The following is a 19,383-nucleotide window of genomic DNA, read 5'->3' as shown; positions in this document are numbered from 1 at the left end:
CTTAGACTGTGAGTACTAGTTCTATTGTGGGGATGTTCTTAAATTGAAGTAGCGTCACATTATTATTATTATTATAGACTGTGAGTACTAGTTCTAGTGTGGGGATGTTCTTAAATTGAAGTAGCATCACATTATTATTATTATACTTAGACTGTGAGTACTAGTTCTAGTGTGGGGATGTTCTTAAATTGAAGTAACGTCATTATTATTATTATTATTATACTTAGACTGTACTAGTTCTAGTGTGGGGATGTTCTTAAATTGAAGTAGCATCACATATTATTATTATTATACTTAGACTGTGAATACTAACTAGTTCTAGTGTGGGGATGTCCTTAAATTGAAGTAGCATCACATATTATTATTATTATTATCATTATACTTAGACTGAGAGTACTAGTTCTAGTGTGGGGATGTTCTTAAATTGAAGTAGCATCACATATTATTATTGTACTTAGACTATGAGTACTAGTTCTAGTGTGGGGATGTTCTTAAATTGAAGTAGCATCACATTATTATTATTATACTTAGACTGTGAGTACTAGTTCTGTGGGGATGTTCTTAAATTGAAGTAGCATCACATTATTATTATTATACTTACTGAGTACTAGTTCTAGTGTGGGGATGTTCTTAAATTGAAGTAGGATCACATATTATTCTACTTAGACTGTGAGTACTAGTTCTAGGGATGTTCTTAAATTGAAGTAGCATTACATATTATTATTATTATTATAGTTAGACTGTGAGTACTAGTTCTAGTGTGGGGATGTTCTTAAATTGAAGTAGGATCACATATTATTATTATTATACTTAGATTGTAAGTACTATGAGGGACAGGAACTGAGTCTAACCTGATAACCTTGTATCTAACCCAGTGCTTGGCTTATAATAAGCACTAAAATACCGTAATAATCACTTATTACTTAAGCACTTACTTGGTGTCAATTACTGTCCTAAGCACTGGCTGAGGTAGAGACATGCCATTCAGGTTTGACCCAGTCCAACACAGGATTCACAGGCTGAGGAGGAGGGAAAACAGACACTGCATTTTCCAGCTGAGGTAACAGGCACAGAGAAGTCAAGTGACTTGCCCCAGGTCATACAGCAAGCAGACGGCAGAGCTGGGATTAGAACCCAGGTCCTCTGGCTTCCAGGCTTGGGCTTGGTAGTCAGAGGTTATGGGTTCTAATCCCGGCTCCACCGCTTGTCAGCTGTGTGACTGTGGGCACTTCTTTGAGCCTTAGTTCCCTCATCTGTAAAATGGGGATGAAGACTGAGAGCCCCACAACCCGATCACCTAGTATCCCCCCCGCCGGCCCTTAGAACAGTGCTTTGCATGTAGTAAGCGCTTAACAAATACCATCATCATCACTACTTCTCACGTTACACTGCGGATAGCATTATGGCATCATAGCAATAGAGCCAGAAACAGCAAACAGAATATCATTCCCTTACGCTTTCCTCTGTGCTTGCGATCTGCTGGGTCAGTCACCTCTCCCCTCGGTTTAGATGACCTCAAGACCGAGAGCGCGGGCTCAAGAAATCAGCTCCAAAAGGTCATCCTGCGGAGTGGTGCCGGAAGCAGCGTGGCTCAGTGGAAAAAGCCCGGGCTTTGGAGTCAGAGGTCATGGGTTCAAATCCCGGCTCCACCACTTGTCAACTGTGTGACTTTGGGCAAGTCACTTAACTTCTCTGGGCCTCAGTTCCCTCATCTGTAAAAAGGGGATGAAGACTGTGAGCCCCACGTGGGACAACCTGATCACCTTGTAAATTTCCCAGCGCTTAGAACAGTGCTCTGCACATAGTAAGCGCTTAATAAATGCCATTATTATTATTATTATTATTATTATTTTAGTAAAGTGCTAAATTTAATCCTCCAAAATATTGGTCACGAAGCCAACCCCGGTTACTGTGCACAGCACCGACTTCAGGTGGAGGAGGAGGAAAGCTCTCCGAGCGGCCTCTGGGAAAGGAGAACCGGTGTCTGTATCCACGGCTGCGGGGCCGGAATATACTCCGATCTATAGTGAGGTATAGCCACCTTTAACGAGGATGGCATTTATTAAGCCATCATAATAAATAATTTATTATTTACTATTCATTTCATTTTAATATGTTTTGTTGTCTGTCTCCCCCTTCTAGACTGTGAGCCCACTGTTGGGTAGGGACCGTCTCTATATGTTGCCAACTTGGACTTCCCAAGCGCTTAGTACAGTGCTTTGCACACAGTAAGTGATCAATAAATACAATTGAATGAATGAATGAAGCGCTTACTAGGTGCCAAGCACTTCTAAGCACCGGGGAGGTTACAAGGTGATCAGGTTGTCCCAAGGGGAGCTCAGTCTTCACCCTCATTTTACAGATGAGGGAACTGAGGCCCAGAGAAGTGAAATGACTTACCCTAAGTCACCCAGCTGACAGGTGGCGGAGTGGGGATTTGAACCCATGACCTCTGACTCCAAAGCCCAGGCTCTTTCTACTGAGCCACGCCGCTTCTGCCCGACCCCTCTTCCAATCAGCCTGATCAATGCTGGTATTAATTGTGGCATTTAGCATGTGCCAGGCACTGGGGCGGATACAAGCACATCGGGTTACAGCCAGTCCCTGTCCCCCGGGGGGGCTCAAGGTCTTCAATCCCCATTTGACAGATGGGGGAACCGAGGCCCAGGGCAGTGAAGTGACATACCCCTGCCTGGTCACCCAGCAGACAAGGGCATTAGAAATGCCACAATTAATACCAGCATTGATCAGGCTGATTGGAAGAAGTCGCTCAGGAGCAGCGTGGCTCAGTGGAAAGAGCCCGGGCTTTGGAGTCAGAGGTCATGGGTTCGAATCCCCGCTCCGCCATCTGTCAGCTGTGTGACTTTGGGCAAGTCGCTTCACTTCTCTGGGCCTCATTTCCCACATCTGTAAAATGGGGATGAAGAGTGTGAGCCCCATGTGGGACAACCCGATTACCTTGTACCTACCCCAGTGTTTAGAACAGAGCTTGGCACATAGTAAGCGCTTAACAAATCCCATCATCATTATTATTGTGATCCCGGCTCCGCCACTTGTCAGCTGTGACTCTGGGCAAGTCACTTCACTTCTCTGGGCCTCAGTTCCTTTGTCTGTCAAATGGGGATGAAGACTGTGAGCCCCCTGTGGGATAATCTGGTCACCTTGTAACCTCCCCAGCGCTTAGAACAATAATTGGCACATAGTAAGTGCTTAATAAATGCCATCATTATTATTATTATTAGAACCGACTACCTTCGGCCTCCGGGATTGTGCTTTACCTGCTCGTGAGGCCTGCATCGAAGTGCTTAGCCCAGTGCTCTGCACTCAGTAAGTGCACAATAGGATTGAAGGGATGAAGTCGAAGCCTCGCTGGCAGGAGGGTCGGGCCGGTCGCGACACCTCCAGGACGAGCTCCCAGAGCCAAGCTCTGGGAGCCGCAGGGGGTTGGGGGGCACGAAGAAGCCCGACGTCCCCCACAGTACTGTGGCCCCAGTGGGATGGGGGACCCCTGGCTCTGGCGCCGCAGCAGGTGAGGCTCAAGGGGAGGGGAGAGGGACCCCGGTGGCTCGCCGCCCCGCTGCAGGATGCCGTGGCGGTGCCCGTGCCCCCGCCCGGCAGCGGGGCTGTCGGTGGCCCTGGTGGAGGGCAGCGTGCTGCTGGCCGACGGCTACTTGTTGGGCGGCGGCTGGGCCTGCTGCTGGGGGCTGGGGACGCCTGCCTCCTTCTGCTGCTAAGGCCGGTGGCGGCGGGGGCCGAGGCCCGCTCCCGCTGCCGCAGCTGTGCCATGCCGCTCTGGTTCCTGGCCACCTTTGTGCTCCAGATTGAAGTCTACTTCATCTACCGGGGCTGCAGGGCCGGGGAGGGTGGCTGCCCGGCGCCCCCGACCCGCTGAGCCCTCAGCCTGGGCCTGGCCCTGCCCGGCCTCTTCACCCTGCTGGGGGCACCACCGCCTGGCTCCTTCCGTCGGCGGGAGGAGCTGCACGGCTGCCTGCTGTCCACGCTCCTTGACCTGCTGGACGTGCAGACCGGGCTGTGGGAGCCCGGCGCTGCCCACCGGGCGCTGCCCCTCTGGGCCGAAGGCCTCACCTTCTTCTACTGCTACGCGGTGCTGCTGCTGCCCTGCGCCGCCGACGCGACCAACTGGACATGGGACTGGATCTCGGCCTAAGGACCTCCATCCCCTCCATCCTTGGCTCGTGCTGCTGTCGCCCACCCTCACCCCCAGGGCAGGGGGGCCTGGGGCCCAGAGACTCACTGGGGACGGCCCCTTGCCGAGGGCTCCACGGTCCTCACCCGTCCCTCCCCATCCTACGCTTCCCAAGATGGGATAGACTACAGTCCGGTGGACCAAGCGGCCCCGGACCGATGACGTCAGGGGGCAGTTAGTGTCTGCTCTGGGTGCTGGGTGGGAGACGGAGGCGGCTCCTAGCCGACTGGAGGACGCTGGTACCTACTTCTCCAGGCACCAGCCCTGGCTGAGCCCGCCGTCCGAGCCCCCGCCTCGGAACTACTCCCTTCTGGGGCCACAGCAGCTGGCTATTGGGATCCTCGGGATCCTGGACTCTTTCCCGTGGCATTAGGGCAACAGCTCAGAGGAGCCAACGCATAAGGAGCGCTTACTTGTTTGCTGTCTGCGCCCGACCTCCTTCTGTGCAGGGGCGAAAAGGCGGGTTGTGGTGGTGGGGGAAAGCGGTGGGACCATTTCACATGTGTGCTCTAGATTGCCAGAAGTGCCTGTATGACAAGCTGGTAACCAGAGCCATAGGTCCATCAATGCACAAAATAAATACGCGTACGAGTATCCCTCGGGTGGCTTTGTGTATGTGTGTGTGTGGGAAGCATTATAGAAAACAAGTCCAAGCCAAGAGGTGGCCTCTCCCTTTTGGGGAGAGGAGATGCGACTCACAGAAATGGCAGTACCTGTATGACAAGCTAGTAACCAGAGCCATAGGTCCATCAATGCACAAAATAAATACGCGTAAGAGTATCCCTCGGGTGGTTTTGTGTATGTGTGTGTGTGGGACGCATTATAGAAAACAAGTCCAAGCCAAGAGGTGGCCTCTCCCTTTTGGGGAGAGGAGATGCAACTCACAGAAATGGCAGTTGCCAGGACCACACTACACTAGCCAAAAAACTTTGGGCTGGGGCAGGGCTCGTTGCAGGCGGGGAATGCCTGTTATACTGTACTCTCCCAAGCGCTTAGTACAGCGTTCTCCACATGGTAAGCGCTCAATAAATACGACGGACTGGCAAGCTGCACCTTTCAAATTTAGTCCCAGCACCCCCCCGGCTCCTGAAGGAAAATGGCACGTCGGCACCCTCCCCCTGCCCAAGCCCACCACGAGCCCAGCAAACGCAAGCCACGCGGGAGAGGACCGAAGGAACCTCAAAACCTCAAGTCCTCCTAGACGGAGCACCAGCCGCCCCCGGGGCGGAGCAACTCTGAGAACTGCCCCAAAGCGGATCATGTAGCAGAACCAGCCTCCCACCTGCTATCGACTCTGTTCCCTCACCACAGCACACCAAGGTCTGGCAACAGCGTCTCTCCACGTCCGCTGCACCTCAATCCCCTCAACTGAGATTCCCCATCCACCGAGAAAGGTGAGAAATAAACCGTCTTTACGGAGGCCGTCTCTCCGCCCGGCTCCGGCTGCTGCACTAGAGTCCCGGAGGACCCGGGCACTACCACGTCTCCGACACACGACAGAAATCACGGCTCTCGCTACCTTCACGACAACGCCCTCCCCCTTCTGTCTCCTCTAAGCCGACAGCCTTGCACGGGGGTCGTCCAGGTGGCTGAGAAACCGGTTGTGGTTTATTAACGATAAAGGAGTCCGAAACCCCGCTCCCCGGCCCCCGGATTTGGGCCTGTCAGCCCTGCCGGAGGGACCACTCGGTTCAAAGCTGCTCCTTCCTACTTTCTGGGGTTGCCCGGGGCCCGACGGCTCAAGTCCCGAGGGAGGCGGTGCCCGCGGAGAGAGACGCCCGTCCTCAGCGGCCCTTGCCCGGGGGGAGCCGTCTCCGGTCCTTGCCTGCGTTCCTCCGGCGCTTGCGGCTCAGGAAGCTCTCGAGCTTCTGGCTGCGCTTCAGTTCCTGGTACTTTTCAGCAAGCTCCAGCTGCCGCCGCTCCGCTGTAAGGAAGAAAGGTGAGCCGGAGAGGACCTCGACTCAGACCCCGCTTCCCCTGATCCCCGAGGGGACCGGTCTCGGCGGCCCGGCCCCTCCCGACTCACATTTCTTGAGGAAGAAGGGCTTGCGGCCACTCTGGGCTTGGGCCCGTTGTTCTCTCTTCAGGGCCAGGTGCTGTTCGTGCTGCCGTTGCCGCTCCTGCTGGGCCTCCTCCTGCTGGGTCTGGAGGGGGACACGGACAGAGAGAGGATCTGAGGATCGTTTCTAGCCGAAGGGCCTCTCCCCTCATCCCAGGCCGCTCCCTCACCATGTGCTTCAGCAGCTTCTGTAACCTTCCCTTCTCCTCCGCCTCCCGGCATTTCTTCAGTTGCTTTTTCACAAGCTGCGGGTTAGAGACGAGGATTAACGACTAGCCCCCTTCCCCCACCCACGTCCAGCCCTCTGACCTCCCCCCACGGCTCTCTTCCCCCGCCCCCGGCACCTGTTTCTCCCCGGCCCGGATGTCATTCAGGAAGGAGTAGGTTTTATCGAACACCTCCGGCTTGTAGGTACCCGACAGGTCATCGAAGCGGGGGTCGCGCCGGACCTAAAGCGGGGCAGGCGTGAGAAGGATAAAAGTCAGGTACCCGGCAACGATTCTGCCTAGGCGGCCAGCCGGCACCCATCCGGTGAGCCAAGGCGGCACTGGGAAGCGGGGGCCTGGCCTGCTACTACCCTGGAAATGATCTAGATTAGGCTGAAATTACCCAGGAACTCAGGTGGGGGCTGTTTCCTCCGTCGGTGGTAGTGTCAAAGGCCCTCCCAGAAGAGACAACAAGGCGCTTATCTGTGCCCCCTCAAGCCCCCCTGCTGAAAACCCAGCCCTTCCTGCTGCGAAGCTGTGGCCCGAGGAGGGAGGTCGGGTCTTGTCCCCGTGGCCCCTGAGCCTCACCTTCTGACTTATGGGGACCACACGGCGCAGGAAGGGCACAGGGCTCTTGGAAGAAATCTCCAGCGGCCTGCGGGGAGGGAGGGAAGGAGAAGGTCATCGAGAGGCCCGCCGCCTCGGCCTGCCTTGCATGGGGAGGGTGTGTGGGAGGAGGACGGATCCCCTGCTTGGGCTGGGCTGGGGACGCGGTAGGGCAAAGGGGAGGGCCCGGGGGAGAGCAGAGGAGGGGGCAGGGGGGAGGGCACGGGAGCAGGGGAAGGGCACAGGAGCAGGGGAAGGGCATGGGAGCAGGGGAAGGGCATGGGAGCAGGGGAAGGGCATGGGAGCAGGGGAAGGGCATGGGAGTAGGGGAAGGGCATGGCAGTAGGGGAAGGATACAGGAGCAGGGGAAGGGCACGGGAGTGGTAGAAGGGCACGGGAGCAGTGGAAGGGCACAGGAGCAGGGCACAGGGGAGAGGGCAGGGGTGAGGCTACAGAAGCAGGGGGAGGGTGCAGGGAGAGGGTACAGGGGCAGGGGAGAGAGTAGGGGAGAGGGTAGGGATGAGGGGAGAGGGCGGGGGGGGGAAGGGCACAGGGGCGAGGGGAGAGGGCAGGTGGGAGGGTACAGGGGAGGGCAGGGGGGAGAGCACAGGGGAGGGGGAGGGTGCAGGGGGGAGGGCACAGGAGCAGGGCACAGAGGCAGGGGGAGGGCACAGGGGCAGCAAAGGGCAGGAGAGGGGAGAGGGCAGGTGGGAGGGCACAGGGGCAGGAGGAGGAGGGGAGGGGAGAGGAGAGAGCAGGGGGGAGGGCACAGGGGCAGGAGGACTTGCCCGCCTGACAGGGCCACCAACAGGGATGCCGGGACTTGCCTGCCTGACAGGCCCGCCGCCAGGGATGCCGGGACTTGCCCGCCTGACAGGCCCGCCTCCAGGGATGCCGGGACTTGCCCCCTCAAACGCCACTGAGAATGGCGCTCGGGGCGCTGCGAGGGATGCCGGGACTTGCCCGCCTTATAGGCCTGCCGCCAGGGATGCCGGGACTCTCCCCCTCGTCCCCCTCTCCATCCCCCCCGCCTTACCTCCTTCCCTTCCCCACAGCACCTGTATAGATGTATATACGTTTGTACGGATTTATTACTCTATTGACTTATTCACTTTACTTGCACATATCTATTCTATTTATTTTATAGAGCTGTCCTATATGTCACTGTACGTCACTATGGGCCTGTCTCTAATGTTGCCGGCTTGTGCTTCCCAAGCGCTTAGTCCAGTGCTCCGCACACAATAAGCGCTCAATAAATGCGATTGATGGATTGATTGATTGATTGAGGGGAGGGCAGAGGAGAGGGCAGGGGGGAGGGAGGGCCCAGAGGTGAGGGGGTCAGGCTTCCCGCCCCTTGCCGTGCCCCTGACCGGTGCCTGTGGGCGGCCCCGCGGGCGGCGGGGGGTTGGTGGCGGCGGGGGGCGGCCGTCGTGGTCTCCCGTTCGGGCGGGCGGCTCCTCCTCAGGGCCAGCAGCTCCTCCAGCGACGGCGACAACAGCTCTGACGGCGGGGCGGGGCGGGGGGGGGGGGGGGGGGGGCGACACCGGAACGGACCGGAATGGAGCAGGTCAGGCACGGGCGGGCACGCGCACCCCGCACCCTCCGCCCCTAATCTCCTCACCGTACCTCGCTCTCGCCTGTCCCGCCATCGACCCCCGGCCCACGTCCTCCCCCTGGCCCGGAATGCCCCCAATCCCTCTGCCCATCCGCCAAGCTCGCTCTCTTCCTCCCCTCAAGGCCCTGCTGAGAGCTCACCTCCTCCAGGAGGCCTTCCCACACTGAGCCCCTTCCTTCCTCTCCCCCTCGTCCCCCTCTCCATCCCCCCCGTCTTACCTCCTTCCCTTCCCCACAGCACCTGTATATATGTATATATGTTTGTGCATAGTTATTACTCTATTTATTTTACTTGTACATATCTATTCTATTTATTTTATTCCGTTAATATGTTTGGTTTTGTTCCCTCTGCCCATCCACCAAGCTAGCTGTCTTCCTCCCTTCAAGGCCCTACTGAGAGCTCACCTCCTCCAGGAGGCCTTCCCACACTGAGCCCCTTCCTTCTTCTCCCCCTCGTCCCCCTCTCCATCCCCCCCATCTTACCTTCTTCCCTTCCCCACAGCACCTGTATATATATTTGTACATATTTCTTACTCTATTTATTTTACTTGTACATATCTATTCTACTTATTTTATTTTGCTAGTATGTTTGGTTCTGTTCTCTGCCTCCCCCTTTTAGACTGTGAGCCCACTGTTGGACAGGGACTGTCTCTATATGTTGCCAACTTGTACTTCCCAAGCGCTTAGTCCAGCGCTCTGCACACAGTAAGCGCTCAATAAATACGATTGATTGATGATGATGATGATGACGATGAGGCCGCCCCCTCCCCCGCCCGGTCCCGTCGCTCACCTGGCCCGGCGCCCCCGCCCGGTCCGGCCTCCGGCGCTGCCCCGCGCCGCGGCCGCTTCGGCATCCCCGCGGCTTCCGCCCGCCCGCGAAACGCGCGACTTCCGGCCTCGGGAGGCGTCACTTCCGGCCGGGCGTCGCGTCACTTCCGGCAAGCGGCCCGAACAACAACTTTATGGGGAGCCCGACGCTCACACGGACAGCGGGGCCTCCCCAGGCCCCGCCCCCACTGCTGAGCCTGGTTAGGGAGCGCCTCCTACGTGCTCAGCGCTCTTCTAACCAAACACATCCGCCAAGCTGGCTCTCTTCCTCCCTTCAAAGCCCTGCTGAGGGCTCGCCTCCTCCAGGAGGCCTTCCCACCCTGACTCTCTTCCTCCCTTCGAAGCCCTACTGAGAGCTCACCTCCTCCGGGAGGCCTTCCCACCCTGACTCTCTTCCTCCCTTCAAAGCCCTACTGAGGGCTCACCTCCTCCGGGAGGCCTTCCCACACTGACTCTCTTCCTCCCTTCAAAGCCCTACTGAGGGCTCGCCTCCTCCAGGAAGCCTTCCCACACTGACTCTCTTCCTCCCTTCAAAGCCCTACTGAGGGCTCGCCTCCTCCAGGAGGCCTTCCCACCCTGACTCTCTTCCTCCCTTCAAAGCCCTACTGAGGGCTCGCCTCCTCCGGGAGGCCTTCCCACCCTGACTCTCTTCCTCCCTTCAAAGCCCTACTGAGGGCTCGCCTCCTCCAGGAGGCCTTCCCACACTGACTCTCTTCCTCCCTTCAAAGCCCTACTGAGGGCTCGCCTCCTCCGGGAGGCCTTCCCACCCTGACTCTCTTCCTCCCTTCAAAGCCCTACTGAGAGCTCACCTCCTCCGGGAGGCCTTCCCACACTGACTCACTCCCTCCCTTCAAAGCCCTACTATGATGATGGCATTTATTAGGCACTTACTATGTGCAAAGCACTGTTCTAAGCGCTGGGAGGTGCTTCACTTAGAGAAGCAGCGTGGCTCAGTGGAAAGAGCACGGGCTTTGGAGTCAGAGGTCATGGGTTCGAATCCCAGCTCCACCACAAGTCTGCTGTGTGACCTTGGGCAAGTCACTTAACTTCTCTGAGCCTCAGTTCCCTCATCTGTAAAAAATGGGGATTAAGACTGTGAGCCCCACGTAGGACAACTTGATCACATTGTATCCCCCCCAGCGCTTAGAACAGTGCTTTGCACATAGTAAGCGCTTAACAAATGCCATCATCATCATTATTATTATTATTACTGAGAGCTCTACTGAGAGCTCGAGAGCTCACCTCCTCCAGGAAGCCTTCCCACACCGAGCCCCCTCCTTCCTCGCCCCTTCCCCACAGAACCTGTATATATGTTTGCACAGATGTATTACTCCATTTTATTTGTATATATTTGCTGTTCTATTTTTATTTTATTTTGTTAATATGTTTTGTTGTCTGTTTCCCCCTTCTAGACTGTGAGGCCGCTGTTGGGTAGGGACCGTCTCTAGATGTTGCCGACTTGTCCTTCCCAAGCGCTTAGTACGGTGCTCTGCACACAGTAAGCCCTCACTAAATACGATTGAATGAATGAGTGAATGAATGAGTGAATGGGGGGTGGGGTGGATGCAAGCTAACCAGGTTGCCCCACGCGTCTCGTAAACCCCATTTTCCCGATGAGGTCACTGAGGCCCAAGTCATTCCCCTGGCCTGGAATGCCCTCCCTCTGCCCATCCGCCCATCCCGCTCTCTTCCTCCCTTCAAGGCCCTACTGAGAGCTCACCTCCTCCAGGAGGCCTTCCCACACTGAGCCCCCTCCTTCCTCTCCCCCTCATCCCCCTCTCCATCCCCACCGTCTTACCTCCTTCCCTTCCCCACAGCACCTGTACATATGTATACATGTTTGTACATATTTATTACTCTGTTTTACTTGTACATATCTATTCTATTTAATTATGTTAATATGTTTGGTTTTGTTCTCTGTCTCCCCCTTCTAGACTGTGAGACCACTGTTGGGTAGGGACTGTCTATGTTGCCAACCTGGACTTCCCAAGAGCTTAGTACAGTGCTTTGCACACAGTAAGCGCTCAATAAATACGATTGATTGATTGATTGAGGCCCAGAGAAGTGAAGCACCTTGCCCAAGGCCACACAGCAGACGAGTGGCAGGGTGGGGATTAGCACCCACGTCCTCCGCCTCCCAAGCCCCCGCTCTTGGCCCCGAGCCACACTCCTTCTCGGGCCCCTCCTTACCCACCCCCGACAGTCCACATCGTCAACAAGAGTGTGGGATTTTTTTAATGTTTTTTATAAAATCTGGAACGGGCGGATTTACAGGGCGTAGTGAGAGCCTGGGGAAGGAGGGGGGTCGGGGCAGACGGTCCCCGCCCCCGACCTGGCCCTCGGGGTTGAAGGAGCGGGTCTCCCACCAGATGCCTCCCACCAGATGCCGGCCTCATCGCACCTGGACCCCCTCCGCGGGGGGCTCCTGGAGGGAGAGGGAGAAGACAGGGGCAAGGGATGAAGGGGTACAGAGCACCAGAGGGAGAGGACGGAGCCCCGCGGGGAAGGGGCTCGGCTCGCCCCACGAGTCCATAGCCCAGGCACCGCGACCCTAGCCCAGCCCCCGCGGCCGGCACCGTGGGACCCCGGGGGGGGCGGAGGAAGGGGCTTCCAGGGTGGCCGGCCGCGGGAAGGACGTTGAGAGCAGCAGGAGTGGAGGAAGCACATCCGTTGTTCCTCCTACCCGTGGGAGGACACTATGGGCCGGCTGATGGTGCTGTTGGTGGTCATGGCGGCTAGTTCCCACCTGCAAAGAGGGCACCGTCATCGGGGAGGGACAAAGGGGCAGGAGGAGCAGGCAACCGAGGCTCGGGCCTTGCTTGGGTCTTCCCCCTTCGTTCCTCTGGACTCTAGCCAGACTATAGGCTCACTGGGGAGGGAACGGGTCTACCAACCCGATGGCTCTGTGCGCGCCCAGCCGCTTAGTACTGTGCTTTTCACCCCGTAAGTGCTCGATAAATACCACCCACCAACTGATTCCTGCCCCCTTTCAGAGACCAACACTTCTTCCTTTCTCCCCTGACTGGAATAATACATCCAGCAGCGTGGCTCAGTGGAAACGGCCCGGGCTTTGGAGTCGGAGGTCGTGGGTTCAAATCCCGGCCCCGCCGACTGACAGCTGGGTGACTTTGGGCGAGTCACTTCACTTCTCTGGGCCTCAGTTCCCTCATCTGGAAAATGGGGATCAAGACTGTGAGCCCCCTGCGGGACAACCTGATCACCTTGTAACCTCCCCAGCACTTAGAACAGTGCTTTGCACATAGTAAGCGCTTAACAAATGCCATCATTATTATTATTATTATTATCCAAGCCCAACGGCCCCCTTGCACCACAGACTCAAACTAGGCTCTCTGTCACGCACGAGTTTTTCTGAAGACGGGCCCCTTGCTCTCCAAGCTCTCTGACAGGACTGCGTGTCTGCGTGTTCTTTCAGCCCTTCTAAAATACGCACACTCAGGGGTCAAGAGCTGCCGCCGCCGGGGCATGGGACCAAGGGGACCCCAGGGCCAGCCGGATCCCCCCGCCCACCGGCCCGTACCTGATATCGTGAGGCAGACAAGACTGGTCCAGGCCGTACTGAATCACTGCCAGTTTGCACAGGGTCTTTAGACTGGGGCCTGGAAGAGGGGGCAGAGCTGGCATTGCCGGCCCACATCCCTTCCCGCCCGGGATCCCTCCCGGGGGCGACGGGGGCGGGGAGGAGACCCGACGGACTTACTGAAATCCAGGATGTGTAGGTCAGAGTGATCCATGAGATCGAACTCGTCACCCAAGCCTTCTTCAGGGGACGGGCTGTTGGAGGCATCACACAACAGAGGCGGGCCCCTCCTCACTTCCCGCCCGCTGCCGGGCTGAGGCTCTGGCCCCCCGCTCCCCTCTCCACCTTCCTCGGTTCCTTCACCCGGCCCGGCCCTCCCCCTAGAGCAGGCAGCCTCCTTCCCCGGGAACGGCAGTCGGCTTCCCTCCCCGGCTCCCCCGACTTCCAGCCCCCGGGATTCCCCTCGCCCCACCTGGTGCCCCCAAAGAGGACAATCTTGTCGCCCACAATGCAGCAGCATTGGCGGCGCCGGGGACACGGTCCCTTCCCCTTCGGCTCAATCTTCTTCCAGGAGAAGGCCACTGGGAAGCAGAGTTGGAAGGACGGCCCTTACCCCGACCTGCCCACTTCCTCCCTCCCTCCTCCCCTCCCTCCACCCCTTCCAGGAGCCGCTGGTCCCTACCTGGGTCGAACTTCCAGAGGTCGTGGAAGTGCCGATTCAGCCGGGAGTTGTAACCGCCGAAGATGTACAGCTCCCCGTTGTACCCGACTGGAGAGAGTTGGGAGAAGGGACCACCTCAGGGAAACCCACCATGAGAGGCGGGACGAGAGCCCCAGTAGGGACAGCTGGGGCTCTTTGCACAGAGCGGAGCACCCCCGGGGCCGGCGGGAGGGGAAGAGACGTTCCCGGCAGAAAGAGCCGGCGGGAGCCCGTTCGGGGGGGCTGGGGCCGACTCACAGGCGGAGTGGCTGCGGCGGCCCTCGGGCAGCAGCGAGGTGGGCGGACACTCCAGCCACGCCTCGGCCCGGGTGTCAAACACACGGATTCGGTTGCAGTAGATCTCGTTGCTGGAGTGGAAGGGGCCGAAGCGGTCGGCTCGGCCCCCGAACACGTACATGCGGCTGCCCAGCATCGTGGCCGAGTGGAAGTCCCTCCAGCGGGCGGGGGTCCCCTGAGGGAGGGAAGGGGGGAGGGAGAGACAGGGTCACCAGAGGGGAAGATACCGGCACGGAGGGAGGAGGAAGAGTGGCCCGGCACGACCCGAGAGGTGGCACGCTGTCCCCCGTCTGCCCCACCTCCCCCTCCCCCTGAAGCCCAAGCCGGGCATGAAGGTGGCCAGGATCTAGAGGCCACCTGGAACCACCACTGGCCCTCCACAAGCTACGTTTCCGGCCAAGAGACGGCAACACAAAGGAGAAATGGGCCGGCTGGGTTTTGAGGGGGGCGGGGGGCGGCACCCGTGGAGAGGAAGGTTGGACCAAAGAGGGGAGCGTTTAGAGGTAAAGGCGTTTGGCCGATCGGCCGTTCCCTTCTAAGATATCTCTTGAAGCCGAGGCCGGTGGAGGAGGAGGGGGAGGAGCGGGGTGTGAATGGGGGAGAGGCACAGACCTTGGCTGAAATCAACGTCCATGTCATGCTGGTCGTGTCCAACTTGTGAATGTCATTGGAAAAGCAGTCAGCCTGGAAAAGCCGGGCGGAAGGATCGTTTCCCTCGCTCCCTCGCTGCCCATCCCCGCCCACACACCCTTCGACCTCCCCCATCTCCCACCCGCAGGGAACCTACCAGCTGTTCGTAGCCCCCGAAGACGTACATGTTCTTGCCCAGGACACAGGCCGAGTGCCCATCCCGGGCCCCGGGCACTGTCCCCGACACCTTGGGCGTGGACCACCTGTGAGTGTCTAAATCGGCGAGGGAGGGGTTTCAGGGTTCGCGAAGGCTCCCCGCCCCGTTCCTCCTGGTAAAGAGGCCCAGACTCTGGGCCTCCTGGCTTCAGTTCCTTCCTCTCCCTCCTCCTCCCCCAGCCTCTTCCAGCCGCCCATCTCATCATCAATCGTATTTATTGAGCGCTTACTATGTGCAGAGCACTGTACTAAGCGCTTGGGAAGTACAAATTGGCAACATCTCGTTTCCCTCCCCTCCCCTGCCCCGCCCCGGAGGGACTCACTGATGTCGAAGCCATAGAGGACGTTGCAGGCTCCCTCGGTGTCGTTGCGCCCGCCCCACAAGTAGACCGTGTCGTCGATGAGCACGGCTGAGTGCCCGTAGCGCATGTAGGGCACTTCCCGGACTTTCCCACGCCCGCTGGGCCACACGGGGGGCAGCTTTGTCCAGCGGAGGGACACTGCAGCCACACACACACACAGAACACCTTTACCTGGGGAATCCCGGTTGCCTCCCGGCTCCGACCCGCCCCTGGGGTCCAAGGATCCAGAGCGGGGCCCTTCCCCGCCAGCCGATCGGCCCCAGGAGAGCTCCGGGGACCGGCCTCTCCTCCTCCTCCTCCCCAAGGCCCGGGCCCGGGATGGCGCCCGGCCCTCCCCGTCATCATCAATCGCATTTACTGAGCGCTTACTGTGTGCAGAGCACTGTACTAAGCGCTTGGGAAGTACAAATTCCCCATCCCCTCCCCGCTCCAGGCCCAGAGCCCCCGGACCCTCACCAGCGTTGAAGACGTGCACGTCGATCTGCCGCAGCGTCTCGTAGTCCTCACCGGAGCAGTACCCGCCGAAGGAGTAGACCCGGTGCCCCACGGCCACGGCGGCGTGGTTCACCCTTCGGGGCCCACCCTCGAGGTGCACGGTCCACCGTAACATCCCCCGGGCCACCGGCTACTGCCGCATTCCCCCTCGGCGCGGTTCGCCCGCCCGCTGTCTCTGCCACCTGTGGGCACAGGGGCCGGTGGACGGGGAGCTCCGGCTCAGGGCCCCCACGCCGGAGCCGTGGGGCACCCCGGCTCCGGAGCTCCGCCGCAGGCCCGGGGGCCTCCGAGGGAAGAGGGAAGCGACCGAAAGGAAGGAGCGGAGTCGACTGAGCGGGCGCTGAGTCGGGCCCGCAGAGCAGACCGGTCCGGTCCTTCTTTCCACGGGCTTGGCTTTCTCCCCCGGGGTCAGGGGAGGACCGAGAACCTGATCTCCCTGCTCCTCCCTAACCCTCCCTGCTGGGTCTCCGAGGGCCTCTTCCCTTCTGTGTCTCTCCAAATGCCAGGCTCTCCTCAGGGTGGGCGGGCGGGCACCCAGAAATACCCCGAGCTATTATTAACACCCCCGAAGAGAGCCAACTCGCGGCAGGCTCAGGTGTCCCCCGGGGCCCGGCCTCGGATCAGATAGCTTCCCCGGGGAGCCGAAGGGCGGCCCGGGGCTTCGGGCCTGGGCTCTGGTGGGTTCATCTTGGCCCAGAGAAGGCCCCGGGCTCCCGCGGGGCCGCGGGCACAGGAGATCCCCCGAGGGCAGAACCCGGCAGCCGGCCAAACCGGGAATCTGAGCCACGGCGAGGGCTCTCCCTCCTCCTCTGGAGAATTCCCGGGCCTCGGCCAGGGCAGGGGGCAGAAAGGGGAGAACGCTCCCGCCTCTGCCAGCGGCCTCTCCGCCCCCCAATTCCGCCCTCGCTGACCCTAAGGACCAGAAATGCCGACTGGCCGGGAGGGAAAGGCCTCCAAGTGCCCTTGGGCGGGTCGGAGGGCTGAAGGGGAGCGAGTCTCCCCCCTCCGCGATGCCGGGCGGGGGGCACCTCTCTCGGCAGGTGTCTCCGGGACCCAGGCCGTCTCAGGCAGGGGGTGCGTCGGGGGGATTCCTACCGTGCCTCTGAGGTCCCGCAGCTGACACCTACCTAAAACCGCTCCCGGGCCAGAAATAGCCAGCGGGTGTCACCCGAAATAGCCCCGGTGGGGGGGACTGCTCCCTCCTCCCATGCCAGCCCGGGCGGGGCGCGGGGGCGAACGGGGTCCGGACCGGGGGCAGGAGGAACCGTTCCCTGCCCATAAAGAGCTTACAGTCTAAAGGGCTGCACGCACTTGGTCTGCACGCAATAAGCGCGCCATAAAAATATCAATTGATTGATTAAGAACTACAGGAATGGACAAAAGAAATTAAGAAGCTGCGTGGCTTAGCGGGAAGAGCCCGGGCTTGGGAGTCAGAGGTCACGGGTTCGTCTCCCACCTCTGCCACTCAATCAATCAATCAATCGCATTTATTGAGCGCTTACTGTGTGCAGAGCACTGGACTAAGCGCTTGGGAAGTCCAAGTTGGCAATATACAGAGACAGTCCCTACCCAACAGTGGGCTCACAGTCTAAAAGGGGGAGACAGAGAACAAAACCAAACATACTCACAAAATAAAATAAATAGAATAGATATGTACAAGTAAAATAGAGTAATTAATATTACTCGCCGGCTGTGTGACCTAGGGCAAGTCACTTCTCTGGGCCTCAGTTCCCTCACCTGGAAAACAGGGATGAGGGCTGGGAGCTCCACGTGGGACAACCTGACCCCCTCGTATCCCCCCTCAACGCTTCAAACAGTGCTTGGCACGTATCAAGCGCTTACCAAACGCAATCATTATTACTCTCTGCGCCTCATTCATTCAATCGTTATTTATTGAGCGCTTACCGTGCGCTTATGAAGCCGGTGAGCCCCACGTGGGACAATCTGATGACCTTGTATCTCCCCCAGCTCTCGGCACGTAGTAAGCGCTGAGCAGGTGCCAATATTATTATTATTACGGTATAGATAATCAATCACATTTATTGAGCGCTTACTGTATGCAGAGCACTGTTCTAAGCGCTTGGGAAGTCCAAGTTGGCGACATATAGAGACGGTCCCTACCCAACAGTGGGCTCACAGTCGAGAAGGGGGAGACACAGAACAAAACCAAACATGTTAACAAAATGAAATAAATAGAATAGATAAGCGAGCAACATCTAGAGACAGTCCCTACCCAACAGTGGGCTCACAGTCTAAAAGGGGGAGACAGAGAACAAAACCAAACATACTAACAAAATGAAATAAATAGAATAGATAAGCGACTGTGGGGATGCCATGGCCTGGAAGGGAGGCGCCTAATCGGTGAACAATAATAATAATAATAATAATAATAATAATGGCATTTGTTAAGCGCTTACTAGGTGCACAGCCCTGTTCTAAGCGCTGGAGGGGGGTGCAAGGTGATCAGGTTGTCCCACCTGGGGCTCACTGTCTTCATCCCCATTTTACAGATCATCATCATCAATCGTATTTATTGAGCGCTTACTGTGTGCAGAGCACTGGACTAAGCGCTTGGGAAGGACAAATTGGCAACATACAGAGACAGTCCCTACCCAACAGTGGGCTCACAGTCTAAAAGGGGGAGACAGACAACAAAACCAAACATATTAACAAAATGAAATAAATAGAATAGATAAGCGACTGTGGGGATGCTATGGCCTGGAAGGGAGGCGCCTAATCGGTGAACAATAATAACAATAATAATAATAATAATAATAATAATAATAATGGCATTTAAGCGCTTACTAGGTGCACAGCCCTGTTCTAAGCGCTGGAGGGGGGTGCAAGGTGATCAGGTTGTCCCACGGGGGGCTCACCGTCTTCATCCCCATTTTACAGATGAGGGAACTGAGGCGCAGGGAAGTGAAGTTAGAGAAGCAGCTTGGCTCAGTGGAAAGAGCCCGGGCTTTGGAGTCAGAGGTCATGGGTTCAAATCCCGGCTCTGCCAATGGTCAGCTGGGTGACTTTGGGCAAGTCACTTCACTTCTCCCTGCCTCAGTTACTGTAAAATGTCATCTGTACAGTCATCTGTAAAATGGGGATGAAGACTGGGAGCCCCCTGTGGGACAACCTGATTACCCTGTATCCTCCCCAGCGCTTAGAACGGTGCTTTGCACATAGTAATTGCTTAATAAATGCCATTATTATTATTAAGTGACTTGTCCAAGGTCACACGGCTGACAATTGGTGGAGCCTTCGAGGTGAAGGCTTCCTGGAGGGGGAGGGATTTGGATGGAGGCCCCTTCCTTCCCTCCCTCCCTCCCTCCCTCCCTGTCTCTCCCCGGGGCTTCCGGTGGGATCGGTACCTGACAGGAGGAGTGGAGGAGGGGCCCCGCCGACCCGGCTCGACCTCCCGTCTAACGGCCGCCCCGTCCAACCGGCCGCCCCGTCGAGCCAAACAGCAGCAGGACCGGCACTTCCGGTCTGGCCGGCGCGCCTGCGCGCGCGGGGCCCCCTGGGAGATGGAGTCCGCCCAGAAGAGCGGCCCTCTGCGCATGTCAGGGCGAGGGGAAAGGGGGGGCCTGCGCGCTGCGGAAGAGCGGCCCTCTGCGCATGTCAGGGGCGC

General features: G+C 58.1%; 1 protein-coding gene across 2 annotated transcripts; it reads right to left on the bottom strand.

Moving 5' to 3' along the window:
• Positions 1–11,749: 11,749 nt before the first annotated feature.
• Positions 11,750–19,209, bottom strand: KLHDC3 (kelch domain containing 3). 2 transcript variants are annotated; one of them, XM_038761356.1, is made up of 12 exons: positions 19,124–19,209; positions 15,720–15,940; positions 15,225–15,401; positions 14,843–14,958; positions 14,668–14,739; positions 14,017–14,230; positions 13,741–13,827; positions 13,531–13,639; positions 13,239–13,312; positions 13,059–13,137; positions 12,204–12,266; positions 11,750–11,945 (listed from the first exon to the last, which is right to left on the bottom strand). In XM_038761356.1, exons 2-12 carry the CDS (start codon positions 15,871–15,873, stop codon positions 11,789–11,791), a joined length of 1,302 nt encoding a protein of 433 aa, XP_038617284.1. In that variant the 5' UTR covers positions 15,874–15,940; positions 19,124–19,209; the 3' UTR covers positions 11,750–11,788. The 2 variants fall into 2 exon arrangements, with proteins under 2 accessions (XP_038617284.1, XP_038617285.1); XM_038761357.1 differs by having other exon boundaries at positions 11,774–12,266.
• Between the last annotated feature and the right edge of the window lie 174 nt (positions 19,210–19,383).

Source organism: Tachyglossus aculeatus, chromosome 19 (assembly GCF_015852505.1).
Source record: "Tachyglossus aculeatus isolate mTacAcu1 chromosome 19, mTacAcu1.pri, whole genome shotgun sequence".
In the NCBI taxonomy this organism is placed as follows: domain Eukaryota; kingdom Metazoa; phylum Chordata; class Mammalia; order Monotremata; family Tachyglossidae; genus Tachyglossus; species Tachyglossus aculeatus.
Note: the sequence above shows the minus strand (reverse complement) of the source record. Positions and strands in the feature narration are given on the sequence as shown.

What these genes read in the sequence shown, in the direction of transcription:
- KLHDC3 (XM_038761356.1), bottom strand. Translation starts at nt 15,873, where the DNA reads ATGTTACGGTGGACCGTGCACCTCGAGGGTGGGCCCCGAAGGGTGAAC. An exon ending in CGTGCACGTCTTCAACGCTG is followed by an intron (nt 15,402 to 15,719) that starts GTGAGGGTCCGG and finishes GTGTGGCTGCAG; the next exon opens with TGTCCCTCCGCTGGACAAAG. An exon ending in CCCATAGTGTCCTCCCACGG is followed by an intron (nt 11,946 to 12,203) that starts GTAGGAGGAACA and finishes CTCTCCCTCCAG; the next exon opens with GAGCCCCCCGCGGAGGGGGT.